Raw genomic sequence first — 17,657 nt, 5'->3', positions numbered from 1 at the left:
CGGGGACGCGGGCCAATCAGCGTCCGGCTCCTATGAATATTCATTGGTGGCCGGCTGCGCTGGATGAGACAAACGCTTCATGTGCTTGTTGAAGCTCATCCCAACAGCTAAGAGGTTTATAAATACTCTGCCACATCAGTTGGCAACATCAGACCATTTAATAGACTATACAGGAGCCATATGAGGTTATGTATTACTTACTGTAAAATGTATCATTAATAAAATACCTGTCTGTAGTTGTTGGTGTTAAAAAGTGTGGGCAGGGGGGGCAGAGGTGAGTAATTACACCAAACTGATAACTTGGGTTAAATGATTAAACCCTTAGCTTTATGAACTCCACACAACGTTACTAATGTTGATCAGCCTTCTAATGAGTATTGCTTCATGAGTACATGAATTGAAACACTGTAATAATAATAACGTGGTGAATAGGCATCGATCAGCGAAGACTGATTATTTATATTAATAAATCAATCAGTAAGAGCAGCACCTCAACGCTCTGGCCTCTTTAGACCAACCTGAAGGTGGCAGCCAAAAAACATTAAAAAGCGCTCCCTCTTGTGGCAAATGTCCTTCACACACACACACACACACACACACGCACACACACACACACACACACACGCAAACAACAACAATTATGTAAGAAAGATTGATCTTGTATTGCTTTCTTCTTGTAAAGGTAGGTTCATTGACGTGATGTAGCTAAATATATCCCTTCTTTGTTGTTGATTGTCATCACACAGCAACCGTATAAATAAACAATAATCAGTCGTACAGTACACTCACAGAGTTGTACTTTAGTAAATACGCACACACTCAAACACAGATATATTATTATTACTGCTATTGTGTTTAGTCTTAGTATTTTTATTACATGTATGTCATACCCTGCTGTGTTATGATTCCCGTGCTTTTTCATCTGCTATTATTATTTAACTAGAATTTATTATTTAAAGTACTTTATTGTAAAGAGAAATGCAAAAGTTATACAACTTCAACTTATATCAACTTGATTTACAGACATTATTTGTATATGTATCTTTTATAACTATATCAACGACAGTGGTTTGTAATGTAATGTAATGTATTGTAATGTAGAATATAATACACTTATTATTATATATGAATCCAGTACTTTAAGATCGCATCCGATTGTTGAGAATAAGTAATAAACCTTTGTGTTCGAACTGGTTACGCCGGTGTGACACTTTTTCCATCGGGCCATTCTTCTTCATGTAAAGCTACAGATGTCTAGTGGTGAGTAAGGGACATATTTGTACTTGTCACATGGAGAAGGGCAGATGGGTGGGTTCCTTTAATGGAAAGTATGAGTACCTCCCATTCTCCTTAAGTCCAGTCAAACCCGCGACTGCGGAAAGAAATCCTTCCACCAGGAAGAGACTGCAAGCAGACTAAAGTAAGTGCTTAAACATCGAAAAACTATTCAAACACACCGAGAGAGCGTCGCCGATCATACATTAGCATTCGTTATAAGTTATACTTGGTTGAGTGGCGACTGTTTATGGAGTAGTTTTTTTTAGTGGGGGGGGGGGGGGGCCCTCGAAGGTTGGTTCACGTTCGCTGTCAGTTACGTTAACGTTTGCAGTCACCAGCGCCTCCAGCTCGCCCACTTTAGGCTACAACACGTTCGGCTCTGCCCCACTTAACCGGAATCGAGTTGCTAGCTAACTAAGCTAGCAGGCTAATCAACGTCGCTCGGTCGGTATCTCCGCGGCTTTGAAATGACACGTTAATGAAGCGTGAATCAGAGAAACTACTTCACGTTAGCTTGTGTTCAACTAGGAGATTTGTAAACGTCACAGGCCCGAGGCGGGACGTTTAGTGCAACGTCTCTAAAGCTCGACAGTAGCAAATATCTTCAAAGTGCCACAACTGTGGAGTTACTCTCGAGCCGAAATTAAGTAACGTTAAGTTAAAAACGTTCACACATCTCCTAGTTAACGTTAGCCGTTAATACTTAGCCGAATCTCTTTTTTTTTTTCTTCCGAGCGGACAGACACGCCCATGCTCACTACGACATGGAGCAACCTGAAGACGAAACCTTCATGGACGGGTTACGACCAGCTAACGTCACTGTGACTACACCTTTTATGAGGTTGTAATGAATTACCCCCAAGATGTTTTTTTTTGTTTGTAAAACCGCCACCCTGAAACGACAAATGCCTTCGCTGGCACCTCACCTACTTAAGCAAATGGCTTAGAAAAATATTTTCTTTGACCAAATGTGTTTTAACTGCCGGCGAAGTATTTGACAAAGGCCTCCTGGGTCTTGACTGCGCGAGGAGAGCTGTGGCTTTAGTGCTTCTCCGTTTAGACGTCCGTAGGGGACATGCCTCTAATCTATCTTTGGAGCTTACCCCTAGCAACATAGTTTTTTCTCTGCCCGTAAAATGCAAAGCAGAAGAGACTGTCGTTAAGTCCACTGGAGTCAGACTTTCCGTGTAACATTGTAAGTTAGTTACCCTGCAATCACTGGCTTTTCATCTTAACTTCCACCAGAAAAAAAAAGAGTTCTCACTGTCTCACCACACGCAGCTCAAACTGACTGATGCAACTCTCTTTGCTATCTCATGCTTTTGCAAGATGTCACACCGCAGCGAAAATATCCTTTGTGGTCAAATTCGCTGCACTTGTTTGTGACATTGTTGTCGATTGTTAAATTTTTTCTGAATTTGTCTGCCCTTTGTTTGACCCTTCTATGTTGTGCCCACAGCTATGAGCTACCCTGGTTACCCTCCTCAGGCGGGTGCCTACCCTCCACAAGCTGCTGGCTACCCATCTCAGCCTGGAGCTTACCCTCCCCAAGCTGGAGGCTACCCCCAACAGCCAGGCGGCTACCCTCCCCAGGCCGGCGGCTACCCTCCCCAGGCCGGCGGCTACCCTCCCCAGGCCGGAGGTTACCCCCCACAGGCCGGAGGCTACCCCCCTCAGGCCGGGGGCTATCCTCCTCAGGCTGGAGGCTTTCCTCCTCAGGCTGGAGGCTTTCCTCCTCAGGCAGGAGGCTTTCCTCCTCAGGCAGGAGGCTACCCAGCAGCACCACCACAAGGTAAGCCATCATGCCGCACTTTTAAACTGTCACACTTTTTCATTCGTCACCAAAAGGTCAAAACCTTCAAATCCTCCAATTTAGTGAAATACTTGTTGAAAAATTAAATTGAAGTGAATTGGTTAAAGTATCAGTCAGTTATGTCTTGTTTGTGGGCATTATGGATTCCAAGACTCAAAGTTGACAAAGTGCCCCCACCCCTGAGAAACAAAAAGACATCTGCTTTTGCTAAGAGAAGGAAGTCCCACAGTCCATCCTTCACATAGTATCAGAGTGAGAAAAGGGCAGTTCCCCTAAGAAGGGTCATTCCTCTCTCAGTCTGACATTCTCAATTGAATCATGCTTGTTGTAGCAAAATGCATTCTTAGCCTTCCTGCCTTAGACAGCCTTGTCTTTGTCGTCTGCTGCAGGCAGCTGGGGAGGTGGCCCTGCTGGTGGATATCCCACCATTGGGCTTGGTGGATACAATACAGCCATGGTAAGTTTAGCCTTTAAAAAAACTGCAATCAGATCATTTTTAATGCATAAAAATGCAACCTCATCAGATAATTGCGTTGAGTATTCCAGTTAGAATAAATCACACAGCCATTCGTGGAATATCAGATCTTTTCCCTTTACGGTAAGACAAAATGTCTGCATCTGCTCCTTGTCCTAGGTCTCTGCATGAGAAAAACAGGTCACATACTTCAATCTTATTCGTGCTTCTTAAACTTATCCCTCTAATGCAACTCTTCTTCAGCCATTTAACTATTCTGAGTCACTGTCTATCTATATTGGTTTGTCAACATTTCTAGTATCAACTTCAAATCTATAATACAGCACGGCCACCCTTTATTTGGAAGATTTTGCATCGTATAACTGGAATATTCATTATCTAAATCTTAATCATCTTCTTAATCTTACATTTCTCTCATCCTGGATATCATTTATTTGAAATGTTTTGACCATTGATTAATTCCATAAATATAACTCATAGATCTAAATACATATCTGAAATCCTAATAAGGTGTGACCAGCTGCCTCTGCTTTGCATGTACTAATCTTCAAACATGACATATTATGGGATACTCATCTTTCCAAATTGCAGGCCAACCAGATCTCTTCAGGCATTGCCGGTTTTTCCCAAACCCCATTCATGTTGGATCAGGCCTCTGGGGGGTACCCACCTGCCGCTCAGCCCAGTGGACTTGGTGCTCCCTCCCCTAACCAACAGTCATATGGCCTGTACCCACAGCCAGGAGGGAACATGCAACCCCCCCAAGGCCCAGGGATGGGTTACCCTGGTCAGCCTGGACAACCAATGCCTGCTTATGGAGGAGCAGCACCTACGCCCGGTTACCCAAAGGCCCCTTCACCAAATCCATCCATGCCAGCCTACGGAGGAGGAGGAGGAGGAACCATGCCGATCGCTCCACCGGTCAATGTGAGAGACGCTGAAAAACTTTATTAATGGCTCTCTTTAGTTGTGGAACTCACACTTTCATCAAAGTCACAGTTTCATCGGTCTATAATCAATGCAACATTTTGTCCAAATAAACTTGCTGTATTTTAATCTCAGAGAGGATACAGAGGAACAATCAACGACTTTCCGGGAGCTGACCAGCTCAAAGATGCGGAGGTCCTTAGGAAGGCCATGAAGGGCTTTGGTAAGTGCCATGATTGGAGATTTTGATGATATCCTCCAGATGCACATGACTCACTGGCTGTTATCCGTTTTGGAAAGTGTCTTAATGTTATATTTACCTATGTATATGTGTGTGTGTGTATATCTGTATGTGTGTATGTGTGTATATATATATATATATATATATATATATATATATATATGTGTATATATATTTTGGGCTGCCCGTTCTTAACTATCAGAGACCTTTGTTTCTACGTGGAGAGCCTTTTTTGTGTTTCAATCATGGCTCTTGTATTTAGAAAATATTTGATTCCAGGTATGAATGGTACTTGAGAATATGACAAATTATACTTACAAATGTATCCTTTGTGTCTCTGTTATTTGGCTCTTCTGTGCAGGAACTGACGAGCATGCCATCATCGACCTACTGGGTAGTCGCTCCAATAGGCAGCGCGTGCCTTTGCTCCGAGCCTACAAAACGGCCTACGGGAAGGTACGGTAACGTAACGCAGTGCGTAGTGGTGACGTGCAGAGAGCACGTCCCAGTGCCGCATCGTTCGTCTGCAGTGCTCGTTGCAGCCTCTTGGAGTAGGTCTTTAATGAAGGTTTTGAGTTCAGGTTCTGTTTCCGTCTTCAGGATCTGATTAAGGACCTGCACTCAGAACTGTCTGGAGACTTTAGGAAGCTGGTCATGGCCACGTTGAAGACGCCGGCTGAGTTTGATGCCTCTGAGCTCCACAGTGCCATAAAGGTAAATGCTCAGGAACAAACCTCACAAGTCCCTTTCTCACCACCATGTTTCTGTCAACAACGAGGGGTTTATAATACTGGTTATTAAAAATCTTGCTAGGTGAGGAAGGATGCGTATCCATTACATTGCAATAAAGGGTTGTTCAGAATTGCAATAGTTGTAAACATTGCTATTGGCCCAGAGGATGAGGTTGTCTGCTCACTGTTGTTCTTTCTTCCCGACAGGGCGCCGGAACCGACGAGGCCTGTCTCATAGAGATCTTGTCTTCTCGCTCCAACGCTGAAATCAAGGAGATAAACCGTATTTACAAACAAGGTGAGATGGCTCATGGTGATCCATGTACTTCTCCTTCATCGCACAGCTTCTTAAAGGTATTTTTAAGTATAGTATTTGTGGTTAAACTCATTCTATCTAGTTTTTGGGTATGACCATATGATAGGTATTTCTGCTACCTTACTGAGAGGTGAGAACAAACCACAGACAAGTCGTATATATTTCACTTTGCAAAGAGGAAGCCCAGCCACACAGCGTATGCAGTGTCAACTTCGGTCGAACTTCCCTTTTCATCAGCCTTTTATTCGCATCCTTCACACATACACAACAACAGGGAGGAACATGGGGGCGGGGGCGTCCTCTGTGTTCTAGAGGGGTGCAGAGTTCATATGTATTGATATCTACTCCTGTGTCAGGGGTGCAGAGTTCATATGTAGTGATATTTTGCCTGTGCCAGGGGTGCAGAGTTCACATGCACGCGCTATGTGTACAACATCTTGTGTTACAGTCAGCTGGTGCTGTACCACTCCCCAGCTGCACGTGATAGATTTGTATAAGATGTTCCAAAAGCATAATAATCACCCACTGTGCCCTCACATTGTATCACCATAGAATTTGTAATTGTGTTCATTTCGTACCAGCCATTTGAGTCAAAATAAGAGATGGAAATCTTTTTACTACAGAAAGACACACGTTTTAATTAATACTTAATGCAATTGAATGTATTGACAACACTTTTTTTTTGTTATGTATAGTGTCCCATTGTCCCTTGCTAGTAAATTGGGTTGCTGTTGCCTTACCTGAGTTACTGTATTGGCGTGAATAGCTGCTGGTATATCAGCCTTGTTTTCAGGAAATGGAACAAGTTCCACAATGCTGTACAATGCAAAACAGTCCTTGGAACTTTTGTATTAAAAATCATCTATTTGTGGTCTGTCTTGTTTGTTCCATTACCTTTTTTTTTGCTATTTCAGAACACAAGAAGTCACTGGAGGACGCCATTAGTGGGGATACTTCAGGCCACTTCCGCAGGCTGCTCATCTCCCTTGCACAGGTAGATAAACACGATGCCAATGAATTGTCTGAATACTTTGCTCTCAACAACTTCTGTCAGATTTCATTAGGAATATGCTGTCCTGTATTTTGCAGGGTAATCGGGATGAACGAGAGACCGTTGACGTCTCTCTGGCTCAACAGGATGCTCAGGTAATGTCTGCCTCATTCTCGATGAAGGTTAATGTTTGATGATCCATCTGCAAGTCGGTTGTTCACACATTTTCAATCGCTAGACCTATTGATTGAAAATGCATGCCAACCCGTGCACATTGCCGTTCTCCATATAGGCCCTGTATGCTGCTGGAGAAAACAAGCTTGGAACCGATGAGTCCAAGTTTAATGCTATTCTGTGTGCACGAAGCAAACCTCATCTCAGAGCAGGTATTTTATACGGAGACATACTCACAAGCAGAAACTAGCGAGGTTCAGCATTCCAAATTGAATTGGGCCCGAAAATGTAACTGTAGTGCGTTGTTATCCGTGTTACTGATGGTGTATGTGTGTTTGTCTGCATTTAGTGTTTGTGCAGTACCAGCAGATGTGTGGCAGGGATATCGAGAAGAGCATCAACAGGGAGATGTCTGGAGACCTTGAGAGTGGCATGTTGGCAGTGGGTAAGAATCCACACACACACACACACACACACACGACCAGTGTACAGTGGGTGAAATAAGTAGATTATGTGTCATTTCACATTATTACACATAACTTTATTTCTGAACTTCTTTGTTTTGGTTTTTTTGTATGTATTACTTCGGTTGTCACCAACATCTGCTGAAAATGTCATGTCAATAGCTCCCTGGAAATATATTTACTGAGAAAAATGGTGATGTGTTCAATACCTATTTCACCCGCTGTATGTGTTCCACTCGGCACATGTTTAACATTACATTCAATCTATCAAAATTACTCATGCTACATGTTAGACATTTTATTACAGCCATCTTTAATGCATTTTTGAAAAAGAACTGGAGGAAGGGATGCTGTTGCGTAATCAAAATTTTCCCTCTTTTCCCCCAACATTTTTCAGGGTTATGGTACAGTAATCCGTTTTTAGATGTGGTTTATTTGAATCCTTTCAATGGTTTTTCTCACCTATTCTATACGTTTTCATTGTGAGGTTGTGCAGTACAGTGCTCATTTTGCCACTGTTTGTGAGCGGTTTCATTGCACTCTTTTGTTTTTGTTTTTTGTTTTGTTTACATTTCATTTTTAAGAACAAAAGTGGAAAAAGGCTGCATTAATCATTATCAACTAGTCAAACATCCCAGACAAGATCTGACAAGCGCAGCCCTGACCACCTATCGCAAAGTGGTCATAACAAACATTTAGCAGACACTGAGGGACATTATCACACTATGGGGCTCATCTCTCTTGTTGTTGTGTACACTTGGTTGACTCAAGTGGTAAATGTGCTGGGCTCACACGCTTAAAAACAGTAGAGAGGCATATAATCCTCTATAGGTACGGCCTTACGAGACACAGCGTCTTCAGAGTCCATATTGGGATTTCATGAAATGGGAAAACATGATCAATGCAGCTCTAAATTCTGCTTATTGCCAACCTATTCTGTTGGTGTATGCATAGCTTATTTTTTCTCTTCCTTACTTTGCAGTGATGAATATTAGAATGGTGTCTTCTTAGTAATTAAGTGATCTTGTTTGTTATGTAAAGGAAGTAGACTGTAGGAGGACACCTTGGGATGTTGGTATTAAGTTTTTTTTTTGTTTTTTTTCCAGTCAAGTGTATTAAAAACACACCTGCCTATTTTGCTGAGAGACTTTACAAAGCCATGAAGGTGAGTAATCCAGTCGCTCCAGTCCAGTCCAGACCTACAGAGTATCATAATATTCCGCTAATGTCACCTTCATCGTGTGTGCGTGTATTCAGGGAGCTGGGACCAAAGACACAACCCTGATCCGTATCATGGTCACCCGCTCCGAAGTCGACATGCTGGATATTCGCCAGGAGTATGTCAAAAACTACGGCAAGTCGCTGTACACACACATCTCTGTAAGTATCATCATTTATTGTGTATGTAAAAAACTACCCTTGCATGTTGAAGTATTTAAAAGCAACAAGTAAACACTTTTAATTCTGTTATATTATATGTTTATAATTTATTTCTTAATGTTTTTCTTCCATTCTTTATATATTTTTTAAGATTATACTCCTTGCAGTACTTGCTTTAATTTAATTTGATAAAATACAAATTTGAACTGATCTTGCTGTACTTACTATGTTATGCATCAATACATAAAAGCAAATCCATCTAATTTCTTATTCTACTTTGCAGTAATTCTGAAAGATTTTTGGCAACAAAGCTTTAACTAATTTGCTGACGCATTTGTTTCGTTGACAGGGAGACACATCAGGAGACTACAAGAAACTTCTCCTGAAGTTCTGTGGGGGCAGCGACTGAGAAATAAACAGTGACTACTGCATTAGAGAATTATTCTATAAATATCTCCTCTCTGCCAAATCCTTATGCACTATACACAAACTGCAAGCCTGCATGCCATGCCAGTAATCTCAATACAATGTTTACCTAGTTTAAAAAAAAATAGTATATAAAGCTATGTTTTGTTTATTTTCTATATACAGTATGCAAACAAAAGTTGTATATTTTTTATCACTATTGATATCTTTGCTGGATATTTTGGTTTTGACCTTCATGGACATAAAATAAATATGAACGAGATTTGAGTCATTATATATTTTTGATGTTATAAATTCAGCCAACATTAGATGCGTCAGAAATCAAATGATATCAGGTGATTTATAATGTTCAGCAATGCTGAATAGATTATGAGAAATTCATATTATGAGAATACATAGCAGCTAAGCACCAATGATATTCTATATTTTGTTTACGTTTGTATTGGTTCGTCAGCTTGTGCTGTATTTGCATCAGGTGCATTTATTCATGTTTGACTCTTAGTTCCTGTTTTAGCATGTTACACTCAAGCATCACATTTAACAAATTGTTGGTGCTTCTTTCTTTTTGACTTTCAGAAAACCGATTTCTTTAATAACTTGTCCTTAAAGTATTTGAGATTCATCACATGTAATACATACATTGAAATGATTTGAAAAATACCATAAAGGAAATACCTTTCTAAAATTCAAAGGAATGTCTACTGTATCCCTTTATTCGTTAATAAGCCAAACTACTACCTAGATTTATGAAATGACACATTTACCAATTATCATATCATCCATGACCTTCTTGTGTCTCCTCTAAAGCTGTCCACATTTGGTTAGACTCCGGTTGCCAGTAGAGGGCATTGAAGTCTCAATCCAACCCATCAGCGACACATTTCAACACCAAGGCTGAGCTGTGAAGACAGATCATTATAAAAGGAGATTCATGACAATGGTTACAATTCAGTCTGAATTCACACTAACAACGTTATGAGTATCTTCACTCGCAAACGCTGAATGGGAGGGAAATCGGGTGACCCTTAAACACACATCAATTTTCCACATCAACCCACAGACATCCTTTCTCTCTCCTTGTGTGCGGCTGCACGTGGATCATCACGCCCTGTTGCCTTTTCTTAACATGCTGCCGAACACACTTGACTGTAGAGACGGGTCTCTGCGCTCCGCTGGCTGCACTCGTATGTGCCCGTTAGCTGCACTACGGTCGATAACTGCGAGGGGGGGGGGGGGGGGGGGGGGCGAGGAATGATGGCCTCCTTGAAGCTGCCTTGGTCACATTAAAAGAGTCCACCGTGTGTGCGGTGCTGCCAGAGGGATTTCTTTGGGGTAGCAGCCATGCTGGAAGAATCATGTTTAATCACATCCAGCTCAAATTGACCAGAGAGGGCTTGAGGCTTTTAGATCAATGTTAAGATTACAATAACTAACATTTTAACAAAGATTAGCTGCAATTACACCGGTTTTGAGAGGAGAATTTAGGCATAATTATATGGGTTTTATAAGGTAATTTCAAAGTGTTTCAGTGTGTCTATTGTGATGAGAAACCTCTGTCTGTTGCAGGCACGCAGCTCAAGGCTTTGTATTTCTCTGTTAATTAAAAACCATGATTTGCTTAATTTATTTTCTATTATAGCTGATATAATCATTTGGGAATCCTCTCACCGGGCCCTAAGGTCTAAGGTATTGTGGGAAAAGAATGGCTTTAGATAAAAGGTTTCTTAAAAATAGAAGCAGGTTGTTTGTATTTTTAATATTTCACAAATATGTCCAGGGATAAGCTGGCAATGATGCAGCTGATACCCAAATCGGTCCGTTGAACACACTCCTACGTGCGCGACAAAGCCGTAGACCCAGAGCCAAGTCTGGCAGTTTTTTTGCACTTCTAACAGAGATCTGAATATCTGTTGCTTGGTTGTTGATTTTAGCAAGGCATCCCAATCTGTTTAATAGCACATGCAAAAAGTATGGCAACCAATCCTGGACCTGTTTACGCTGCAAGAAATATAACATTAGCTGACAACATAATTGCTGTTTAATTCTCCTTCATTTATTCAGGCAAATGTAGTTGTGTTTGTTGTTTTGATTTATGTAAGTCCTTACTTGTACTCTTTATCATATTTTATATATCATTATTTATTATTGTCAGAGGGGAGTGTTCAGTTTTCAGGGGGGGTGTAAAAATATAAAAATTAAGTTGTGAGTGGAAAATGTTTTGCCACCCTTTGCACAGACAGCTCCCTGTTAGCCAGATCTCTATTCAGACAAGCATGAAGAAAAATCTGTTCTTATTTTCAGTTTTAGTCAATTTCACCAGCATAAGTGATGCTGACAGACTTTTTAAATAAAACATGAAGCTATTATCCAGCCTGATCCGGGGCTGTTTGACGAACAGATTGTGTTTAATAACATTTCAGTCAACTATCAGACAGCTGTAGAAACATCACCCTTGTTGTCTAAATAATACACTAATTCCTACCCCCAAGATAAAAAAGCGCCAGGCTGTCTTCTCCATTCAGATCCCCAGAAATAGGACACAGACATAAACGTCCAATCTGTCAGGAGTTGGGACCTGCTTCCTTTTGATATGAATGAATTGTAATTAATTTTTCATCCGAAGGGACAGCACATGGTTCCACAGGCTAGGGAGCCAGCATGGTAGAGGAGGAGGAGAGAGAGAGAGAGAGAGAGGGGGGAGAGAGAGTTGTAGATGTCACAATGAGATTCAGTGCATGCATGAATAAGGTCACGGTTTGAGAGGTATGCCTGCAGACGCCCGGCTCTGTGCCAACAATCTTTATTCACCCGTAGAATGGAAGCTGAGTGCATCCGTCTTCATCATACTATATCTCTCAAACACACATTTCATTTGTCTCCCTTGCATATTGCATGGCTCCATGCTCTATTTAATTCAAGAGACAGATATAGTACACTGCAATTGGTTGCAATGCAGCAACAATACAGCTACATCAAATATTGTGCAAGGACTGAATATAATCCTTGTATCTTTATTATTTCCTTAACATTTTCCCTGTATTAAATAAAAGGGTAATGACAAAAAGGTATGTTTCTTGGTTCATCAACTATCTTTAATGTTTATAGTATCTGCCGTGATATAGTTAGTTGCACCGCACTAGAATTAACACAATGATAACAATCAATAACCATGGTGCAAGAATACGTGAATTACATAAATAAGCCATTCAGAGTAAAAGTAAAAACTGCATTTAGCATGTAAATATAAAAAGTGTAAAACGACATGTTATTGGCCATATATTCGGATGATTTCCATCATTTTTGTGTATAATCGAAATCTGGAAATTCTGGTGGAAATGACATTCCGCCACTGCAGACAACCGAAACACATTTTAGCATTTTCTAAATAAACAATATACTGAATGAAGATATAATTCTCCCACCTTTACCACCATATTTCTGAAAAATCTCTTGGTAAGCTCCTCCAGTCTCGTGTGGGATCTCGACGTACTACGGCTGATGTGTACGCCCATTGATGAAATAGGTGTGTTTTCTGCCCGAGGCCCCGCCCCGTTTCTCCTTATACGGTCATAGAACTGCGCGTTGATTGACAGCGGGCAGCAGCTGCTGAGTTTGCTCAGACATGGCGGAGGATACAGTGTAACCGGGGGAAATCATCGGCGGAGTTACGTGAGTTTTCCACCGGCGGTCGAGTCGTCCGGGGGCCGCTTTAAATGACACGCGCGGGGGAGGAAAACGTGTTCGGCCGAAGCGCGACGCGAGAGGAAGCGAACGACGACCCGAGCCGCCTGACGCGAGTGAAATGGGAAAACGTATCTCCCGTTTAGTGCAGTCAACAGCCTCGGGCAACAAATATGGCTTCTTGTGCCTTTTTTCAATACGCTATAAAAATTGATCTCCCGTGCAACCTGAAGCCGTGGTGGCTCCGGAGTTGAGTCGCTCGGTACTTTTTTGTTCGGCGAGGACATCTTCTCTTCCCCCCCCCCCCCCTCCTCCCAAAAAAAACCCCTACTTGGCCAGTGCGCGTTAGCTGGGGAAGCTACGGAACTAAACAGCGGATAGCCATGGAGCCCAAGCACAAAGAGTTGCTAGACCAGTGCCACCAGAACTTACTGGAGTCCATAACCGACGCGGACCGGGTGATCGAGCTGCTGATCGTCTCCGGCACCTTGAGCCAACTCGACCGGTTCGAACTGGACCAGAACTGCTCGTCCAGCGCCGAGAAAGTCGACCACCTTTTGAAGATGCTGATGAGCAAGGAGAGCGACCATTTCCTCGACCTGTGTGTGGCCCTGGAGAAGGCACACCCCGACCTGTGCGCTGCCCTGTTCGGCAACGGCGGCGGACCCGTGGACCACTCCACCGGTAAGACGGGGGGGGGGGGGCTCTAGCACGCACGCATGCACGCATGCATGCATGCACGCACAAACACACACGCACACGCTGCTGCTCTGTACACGGGGGGTTTTGTCTAGAAGCTAAAAAACGTTAAAAAAGCCCCCCCCACCCCCCCGGCGTAGCGATTGCCGCGAGAAGCTTACAATCTGGGTGGTCCCAGCGCAAGAACACTCCCCCCCCCCCCCCCCCCTCATTCTGTGTGTGTGTGTGTGTGTGTGTGTGTGGCTGTGCATCAGCAAGGTTCATTAAACCCCCGAAATCCGTATGAAATGGGGTGTTGAATGCACCAAACGTGATGCGCTGTACTGTACCCCCCCCCCTTTTTAACGAAATATTCGCAATGGTTTGCAGGTCTAACTGGTCGGCTCGTGAGTGTTTTCTGCAAAATGTTATTCTGTCATCACCGTGAGCCATGCTGCCCTAAAAAGAAGCCGAGTCACTGCAACACACATACACACACACACACACACACACGGATGAGTAAAGGCAGGTACATGTGGTGTGTGTGTGAGACTGTTCATTAAGAGAGGGTTAGGGGGGGAAGCCAGGATTAATTCATTGCTCAACAACACTAACCCCCTGATTTGTTCCCAGTGGCACTGTATGGTTATGGTACATTAAGTAACCTGTTTCCATGACAACGGTCGTACCACTGACATGCTGCTCGTATGCACCTGTATCCACACCATGGTTGTGTGTTTGTGTGTGCATGCATGCACAAGCGGGCTACGTGAGTCCTGCACACCTAAAGCGTGGTTTGGATTAGTCCGCCGTCCTGTTTTGGAGAGCAAACGTGCATTTGTGTCTTCAAATTTAAGCAGCTTCTTCCCTCGTTATTCGCCGTAGTCGTTGCATTGCCCTCGCAGCAAACTCATCCTTTTCAGCCGGGTTTGGTTGTTGTCGTCTCACAGAGACTAAGGGAAAAGCGAACCAAGTGTAAAAGCCTTGGCTAGTTATGCCTCTTTTGCTTCGTTTGAACGACTGAAAAGCCAGTGGCTTGTACACACAACCGCTGTCGTGCCCCCCGAGGGCCTTGAATGCAGGATGACCCTTGAGATATAAAACTGGGGAAGAGATGGAAAGGAGGTTTTGTGACGTCGCAACAAAACTACTTGTGGGCCGTCTCGCGGGTCATGCACAATGAGATCCATAGTTGACAGCGGCCTGGTTGTGGCATGTTTCCGTCGGCTACCATCAAGCGGACCGTATGAGGTGGTGCCGACTGGATCTCCAAAGCTTTATTACTTCCTTGTACTACTGACTGCGCTGCTGCAACTTAACGCTCGCCGTGAAACGCGAGGACGGCTGTTTACCCGCAGCAGCTCGACTCCTCCAATGTGTGCTCGGGCCTTTTCTTCACACGCCTTTTTGTTGTAGGCCGTATGCACCGGGCCTTTTTTGAGTTGACCTGCCCGTGCACTAGCAGGCAGTGAGTCTGGCGAGTAAGCCCCCGTGGTTATTCAACAGAGGATTAGGCCCCCGGCCCCCTCTCTCTGGCGTAAACTCTCTCTCTCTCTCTCTCTCCCCCCCCCTCCTGTGTGACACGCGTCATCGCGTCTCCACGGTCCTCCGCACTACTCCATCGGCCTCTCCTCACGTTTTGGACCGAAGTGTTGTGCTTTTCATTATCTTTTAGTGCAGTCGTTCGGGCCTGATGGGATTACTGGGGGGTGGGGGGGTGGGGTGGGGGGGGGGGGGGGGTTGTCGATGAGTTGTGAGATACGATGTCTTGCTGATGGCAACTTGCTCTCAACCCTGTCTAACGCTTGCCTGCCTGCTCTTGTTCTCAGATGCGCCAGCTGAGCCTCCGAACACGCACACGTTATGAAATCTGCCGAACTCCCAGCAACCCCCCGTCGCCCCCAAGGAAAAAAAAAAAAAAAGCATACAGATGGTCAATTGTCAAAAGCTCAGGTTCTGTAAATTATTAGTGTTTCGCTGGCCAGGTCCAACACATTTGCTGGAGAGAACATCCAAACAAATCATTCATTATTCAGCCGGTCTTCTGCAAATACGGCCAACTGCTTTTATTCTTCTTCATTTTTTGTTGTTGTTTAGTTTAATTCTAAGTTGTGTTCAATCACTGCCGTAGAATATTTGCTATGACTGTAAAGATGTTATAGATTACATTTCACATTTAATGTGTTTTTTTTTTTATATCCAAGCGGCTGATTTCATGCTGTACGTGGACACAGTATTCTACCTGAGGGAGCACAGTAGTAGTAGTAGTAGTAGTAGTAGTAGACGTGTACCTGTATACACGCCCCCTGCATATCCCCTCCCCCACACTCTTTTCACGGGGCTGTTACAGTGATTTAAAGTCCCTGCGAGTGGAGGGCGACGCGATTCTCCCTGACACGATGCAGCGTCCACAGTCTTCTTCTTCTGCTGTCAGTTTGGCTTTACTTCCCCCGTTGTCCGCCTCGGCCTGTCCTCCCTGTGCTTTTTGTCCCCTTTCCTCTGACTCACCGGCTTCCATTCCTCTTCTTTTTTTTTTTTTTTTTACTTTCTCGCTCTTTTCTACGACACATTATGTTTCTATCCCCCCACTGAGTGGTCTCGTTTCTCCACACACTTAAAACAGATTGAGGGGGGGGACATGCCAGAGAAAGGGGGGGGGGGGGGGAGGGCGAGGAGGGTGATAGAAAGAGGGAGGGGACAACAGGTCTTTTGTTGAGAAGTTGAGCCCCCCCAAAGTGCCCAGTCAGCAGCTTGTTCTGTGTACAGCAGCCTAGGACATAGGCCAGTGTGTGTTGTTGTTGTTGTTGTTTTTGTGGTTGGGGGGGTGTACTGCTCTCCTCTCTGTCAACCAGTTTCTGTCCCACTCCATAAAAGCACAGTGGACGAACGGGATTGAGTTATGACGCTGTCGTTCTCGTGGCGACCGCTACCTTTAAAGGTCCCCCCATGGGATGGACCTGGCTCTCTCTCTCTCTCTCTTTCTTTCTTTCTTTCTTTCTGTGTCGGTCACCCGGTGACGCATGCGGTCACTCACCTCATCACCCCCCTGTGTGTGTGTGTGTGTGTGTGTGTGTGTGTGTGTGTGTGTGTGTGTGTGTGTGTGTGTGTGTGTGTGTGTGTGTGTGTGTGTGTGTGTGTGTGTGTGTGTGTGTGTGTGTGTGTGTGTGTGTGTGTGTGTGTGTGTGTGTGTGTGTGTGTGTGTGTGTGTGTGTGTCTGACTCGAATCCTCTCTCGAATCCCGCCGTTAAACCGTTTGTATTTTCTGTGCTCTTGAGTAGATGACACATTTTATACAATACTCATTTGGTGTGAGTTTAGTCTAATGCGGTTGCGGTGTTAATTCCATCTAATCGAGGCCTGAGATGCGAGCTAATGAGGAGTTGACCTCGGTACTTTCTCGGGGTCATTTGTTGTTATTGTTCTGACGTAATTCTCTTGAGCATTTCTTGAGCAGTTCCTCCATTTTCTAATTACCCCACTAGGCAGAGGAAATGCCAGCCTCCAAATGTTTACCAGTGTGATGAAGTCATGGAAATAAACAGCTTTTTTTTCTTTTCTAGGTCTTACCGACCCCCCCCCCCCCCCCCCCTCCAACCTCTAACAGATCTTTTTTTTTTTTTTTCCCTCTCTGCTTTGTTCTTCTTTGTATCCCTTCTTTCCTCCCTTTATGGTGCCCTGCCTCGGCTCGCCATCTGTTTAATTCTTTATCTCTACACCTGCAGTTATTTGTCCTTCAAATTTCTTACCACGATACGCCGCCGGCCGCCTTGTCATTTGACCAGTAATCCCCGACAAATGATTAGATGCTGATGATGGTTGCCTTTTGGCACTTCCACTTTTCCTCTTGGATGGCTGCAAGGTTGATTTGAAGCATCTGAGAAATGTATTTGTCGCAATATGATCTTTTACAATACTTAATGATAATCATAGTGCAGTTTAATCGCTGAATAATCTCAACACTCTATGAAAATGCTGTCTGAGGCAAGATGAGCTTCTCTGTGATTAAACATGAAAGGAATGTCACAAAGATTGCCCAAATTCCAACAGTGGGTTTATTCCACACAGCGTTTTGGCTCTCATGA

General features: G+C 43.7%; 2 protein-coding genes across 7 annotated transcripts in view; both read left to right on the top strand.

Annotated features, from left to right (window-relative positions):
* The first annotated feature begins 1,284 nt into the window (after positions 1-1,284).
* On the top strand, positions 1,285-9,907 carry anxa11a (annexin A11a). 4 transcript variants are annotated; one of them, XM_037466079.2, is made up of 15 exons: positions 1,285-1,420; positions 2,738-3,070; positions 3,481-3,548; positions 4,305-4,493; positions 4,629-4,716; positions 5,096-5,190; positions 5,335-5,448; positions 5,673-5,763; positions 6,696-6,775; positions 6,871-6,927; positions 7,065-7,158; positions 7,296-7,391; positions 8,517-8,575; positions 8,668-8,790; positions 9,140-9,907. In XM_037466079.2, the coding sequence occupies exons 2-15, from the start codon at positions 2,740-2,742 to the stop codon at positions 9,197-9,199; spliced, it is 1,545 nt and encodes a 514-aa protein (XP_037321976.2). In that variant the 5' UTR covers positions 1,285-1,420; positions 2,738-2,739; the 3' UTR covers positions 9,200-9,907. The 4 variants fall into 4 exon arrangements, with proteins under 4 accessions (XP_037321976.2, XP_037321974.2, XP_062422725.1 ...); XM_037466077.2 differs by having other exon boundaries at positions 4,158-4,493; XM_062566741.1 differs by lacking the exon at positions 1,285-1,420 and adding an exon at positions 1,644-2,119 and having other exon boundaries at positions 4,158-4,493.
* A 2,889-nt stretch (positions 9,908-12,796) lies between these two features.
* The window catches only part of dlg5a (discs, large homolog 5a (Drosophila)), a 30,694-nt gene continuing 25,833 nt past the window's right edge, over positions 12,797-17,657 (top strand). For all 3 annotated transcript variants that reach the window (XM_037465241.2, XM_037465242.2, XM_037465240.2), the window contains exon 1: positions 12,797-13,581. In XM_037465241.2, coding sequence (XP_037321138.2) covers positions 13,281-13,581 — 301 coding nt within the window. In that variant the 5' untranslated portion in view covers positions 12,797-13,280. The remainder of the gene's footprint in view (positions 13,582-17,657) is intronic.

This window comes from Pungitius pungitius, chromosome 13, assembly GCF_949316345.1.
Source record: "Pungitius pungitius chromosome 13, fPunPun2.1, whole genome shotgun sequence".
NCBI lineage: Eukaryota > Metazoa > Chordata > Actinopteri > Perciformes > Gasterosteidae > Pungitius > Pungitius pungitius.
The sequence above is the reverse complement of the archived record's forward strand: the minus strand, read 5'-3'. Positions and strand labels throughout refer to the sequence as shown.

What these genes read in the sequence shown, in the direction of transcription:
- anxa11a (XM_037466077.2), top strand. Translation starts at nt 2,740, where the DNA reads ATGAGCTACCCTGGTTACCCTCCTCAGGCGGGTGCCTACCCTCCACAA. An exon ending in GACTTTACAAAGCCATGAAG is followed by an intron (nt 8,576 to 8,667) that starts GTGAGTAATCCA and finishes GCGTGTATTCAG; the next exon opens with GGAGCTGGGACCAAAGACAC. An exon ending in CGCTGTACACACACATCTCT is followed by an intron (nt 8,791 to 9,139) that starts GTAAGTATCATC and finishes TTTCGTTGACAG; the next exon opens with GGAGACACATCAGGAGACTA.